The sequence below is a fragment of the Microtus ochrogaster genome, chromosome 7, assembly GCF_000317375.1.
Source record: "Microtus ochrogaster isolate Prairie Vole_2 chromosome 7, MicOch1.0, whole genome shotgun sequence".
Lineage (NCBI taxonomy): Eukaryota > Metazoa > Chordata > Mammalia > Rodentia > Cricetidae > Microtus > Microtus ochrogaster.
In genome coordinates, this window is record NC_022014.1 from 4,170,521 (window position 1) to 4,173,635 (window position 3,115).

At 51.8% G+C, this 3,115-nt stretch overlaps 1 protein-coding gene across 1 annotated transcript in view; it reads left to right on the forward strand.

Moving 5' to 3' along the window:
* LOC101980421 (serine protease 41-like) overlaps positions 1-2,460 on the forward strand; it is an 8,119-nt gene extending 5,659 nt beyond the window's left edge. Inside the window, exons 5-6 of the mRNA XM_013347027.1 lie at positions 1,716-1,873; positions 2,239-2,460. Of these exons, the coding sequence (XP_013202481.1) occupies positions 1,716-1,873; positions 2,239-2,460 (380 nt within the window). The remainder of the gene's footprint in view (positions 1-1,715; positions 1,874-2,238) is intronic.
* Positions 2,461-3,115: the final 655 nt, after the last annotated feature.

The following is a 3,115-nucleotide window of genomic DNA, read 5'->3' on the forward strand; positions in this document are numbered from 1 at the left end:
TGTAGACCAGGCTGGTCTCGAACTCACAGAGATCCGCCTGCCTCTGCCTCCCGAGTGCTGGGATTAAAGGCGTGAGCCACCACCGCCCGGCGATCCTAAACTTTCTATATACTAGCTGAGAATGGCTTTGAACTTCTGATCCTCCAACCTGATCCCTACTGAATGCTGGGATTAGAAGCCTGTTATAACACACCCAATTTATTCTGGTTTTTGTTTGTTTTGTTTTGGTGGTGGTTTTTGGGCGGGGAGCCTCCGTGGTTTCTGAGCATCAAACTAACTCTTGAAGTCCCCTTGAGCTGGGGTTGACAACTCACTTCTCTCTTAACAATTTGTGTTAAACAAACAAACAAACATGTATGTCTATGCGTGGCAGCCAGAAGAAGACAATCAGGTGTCTGTCGTTCTACCTCCTTTGACACAAGTAAGCTAGACTGACAGGCAGCAGCTCGGGTCCTGCCCCCAGGGCCTTGTCGCTGACAGTCTGTTTATGACGTGCCTCTGAGAGGGTTTCTCTGAGCTTGTCCTACTTAGAGTTTATTCCCTTATTGAATCTGCCCTTTGTCTTTCAACGACTTTGCGACTATTTTAATCTTTCTTTAGTGTGTGCGTGAGAGAGAGCTTTGGGTACATGTGGTATACACAAATGGAGATCAGGGTTTTGAAGTACTGTGTATTTATGTATTTTTCTTATTTCTTTTCTATTTTAATTTTAAACAAGGTTTCTCTGTGCATCTCTGGCTGTTCTGGAACTCACTCTGTAGACCAGGTTGACCTCGAACTCAAAGATCCATCTGCTTCTGTCTCCCAAGTGCTGGGATTAAAGGTGTGCACATCACCATCTGGTTTGTTTTTCTTGTTTCTACTGTAGCACAGTGTGCCCAGGCCTGGCTGACCCATGCATTCTCTGCCTCCCACCTTGAAATAGGGACGCTGAGATTATGGACGCAGAGCTCCACATCTGGCACCCACATAGGCTCTGCGGACTGAACACAGTAATGGGGGGCTGTGGGGATCGAACTCAGGTTGTCAGGCTTGAACTCAGGTGCCTTTACCCATAAGCCATTCTATGGGCCCTCGGATTGTTTCTTAGACATTTAATTTATGTGTATGTGTGTGTACCTGAGTGTGTATATATGTGTGTGCACATGTGTACAGGAACCTACAGAGGTCAGAAGAGGCACCAGATCCCCTGAGGATAGAGTTACAGACAGCTGTGAGTCTCCATGCAGGTTCTGGGTCCTCTGCAAGAGCAGTAAGTGCTCTTAACATTCCAGTCCTAACCCTGGGAATATTTTTAGGACAGTGTTTTGCTTAGTAGTCTAGGCTGGCCTGAAACTCACAATCCTGTCACCCCAGTGCTGAGATCCTAGGCATGTGCCACCAAGCCTGTAAATTTGGGGATTTCCACCTTGGGTCCCATAATCTCAATCTCTCTCAGCATCCCTAGCACCTCCCACCTGTGCTTGGGCAGAAGAATTTCTCCACTGGATTACTCAGGAGCTAGTTCTTCCGCTGCAGAAATAGAGGGACCGGGACTCAGGGAAGCTTCTCCTTAACTGCCTGTCTACCCACCGGTTCCTTCTGTCCATGGACTGTCCATGGAATGGGGTGATCAGCAGGGGCACCACTACCATGGAAGGTGTGCCCTCCCTACTCCTCCTCCCACAGAGAGTAGAGGAGACCCTAATACGGTGCTCTGTCTGTCCTCCTCCCAGAACCTCTGCCACCACCCTACCACCTCCGCGAAGTGCAGGTCAGCATCCTAAGCGACAGCAGATGCCGTGAGCTGTTCAGCAGTCCCTCTCTCCATCCCTTCATCAGCAGTGACGTGTTCTGCGCTGGTGCTGAGGATGGCAGTGCAGACACCTGCAGTGTGAGTGTGCCTCCCCTACCCCTCCGAGGAAGCCCACCCTGCCTCACCCAAGACCTGAGGGCTCTCTCCACATCTGCCATCAACCTGTCCTCAGGGTTCATCCACGCAAATCACCTACAGCCCCTAACCTCCCAGCCCAAAAACATACCTCTTATTTTCTATGCACAATATTTTTCTCCATCCCTGAGCCCCTCGGAGGTAGAAGCCATGGCCCTACTTTTCTGATAAGGAGGCTGAAGCTCTGCTGTTGCCAGGGGGAGAAGGAGGATCCTCACCCAGTCCTCTGCCTGAAGTGTTCCCTATCCCCATGGCCTCTTTCCCCGCCCCACCTACCAACTCTCAGGCTCACCCCTGCTGCTCCTCAGGGTGACTCGGGAGGACCCTTGGTCTGCAGCATGGATGGTCTCTGGTATCAGATTGGAATCGTGAGCTGGGGAGTAGGCTGTGGGCGGCCCAATCTGCCTGGCCTCTACACCAACGTGAGTCAGCACTACGGCTGGATCCAGACCATGATGGTCCTCAACAGTGCAGTCAGGTCTGCTCTGGTGCTGCCACTGCTGTCCCTCGCTCTGCTCCAGGCTCCCTGACTTCTGAGGCCCGCCTGAGCCCATGAAGCTGCAGCTTCGGGGCTAACAGCCCCTTCACTTCCCCAAACCCCAGGACATTCGGTATTGGGTAGGGACATCCTGTGTCTTCTGTCTCCTTTGTCAATAAACTCTTGCGCATACTGAGTTGGCCTGTGCAGAACATTATGGAGAACCGGTGACTTCCTGGACACTACCCTGTGTTCCCCTTGAGCAATCCAGCCCACGCCCCATGATAGCTTGTCTAGGCTTTGGTTGCAGTGACTATAGTGTGGACTGGAGACCCAGCTCCACGGTGCTGCCTGCAGTGACCTGCAGTGGCCTCCAAAGTTCCTCCGGAGCTCTGCCCATGTGAAGCTGAGATTCCTGACTACATGCACACAGAATTTCAGGATAGACCAGCGTCTAATCAGAGCTTCTGTTGTTGTGGTAGAAGGCCATGACCAAGCGGTGTGAAGCACACCTTTAATCCCAGCACTTGGGAGGCAAAGAGACTGCTCTCTGAGTTTGAGGCGGTCTACAGAATGAGTTCCAGGACAGCCAGGACTACACAGAAAAATCCTGTCTTGAAAAATCCCCCAACAAGCCGGGCGATGGTGGCGCATGCCTTCAATCCCAGTTCGGGAGGCAGAGGCAGGCGGATCTCTGTGAGTTCGAG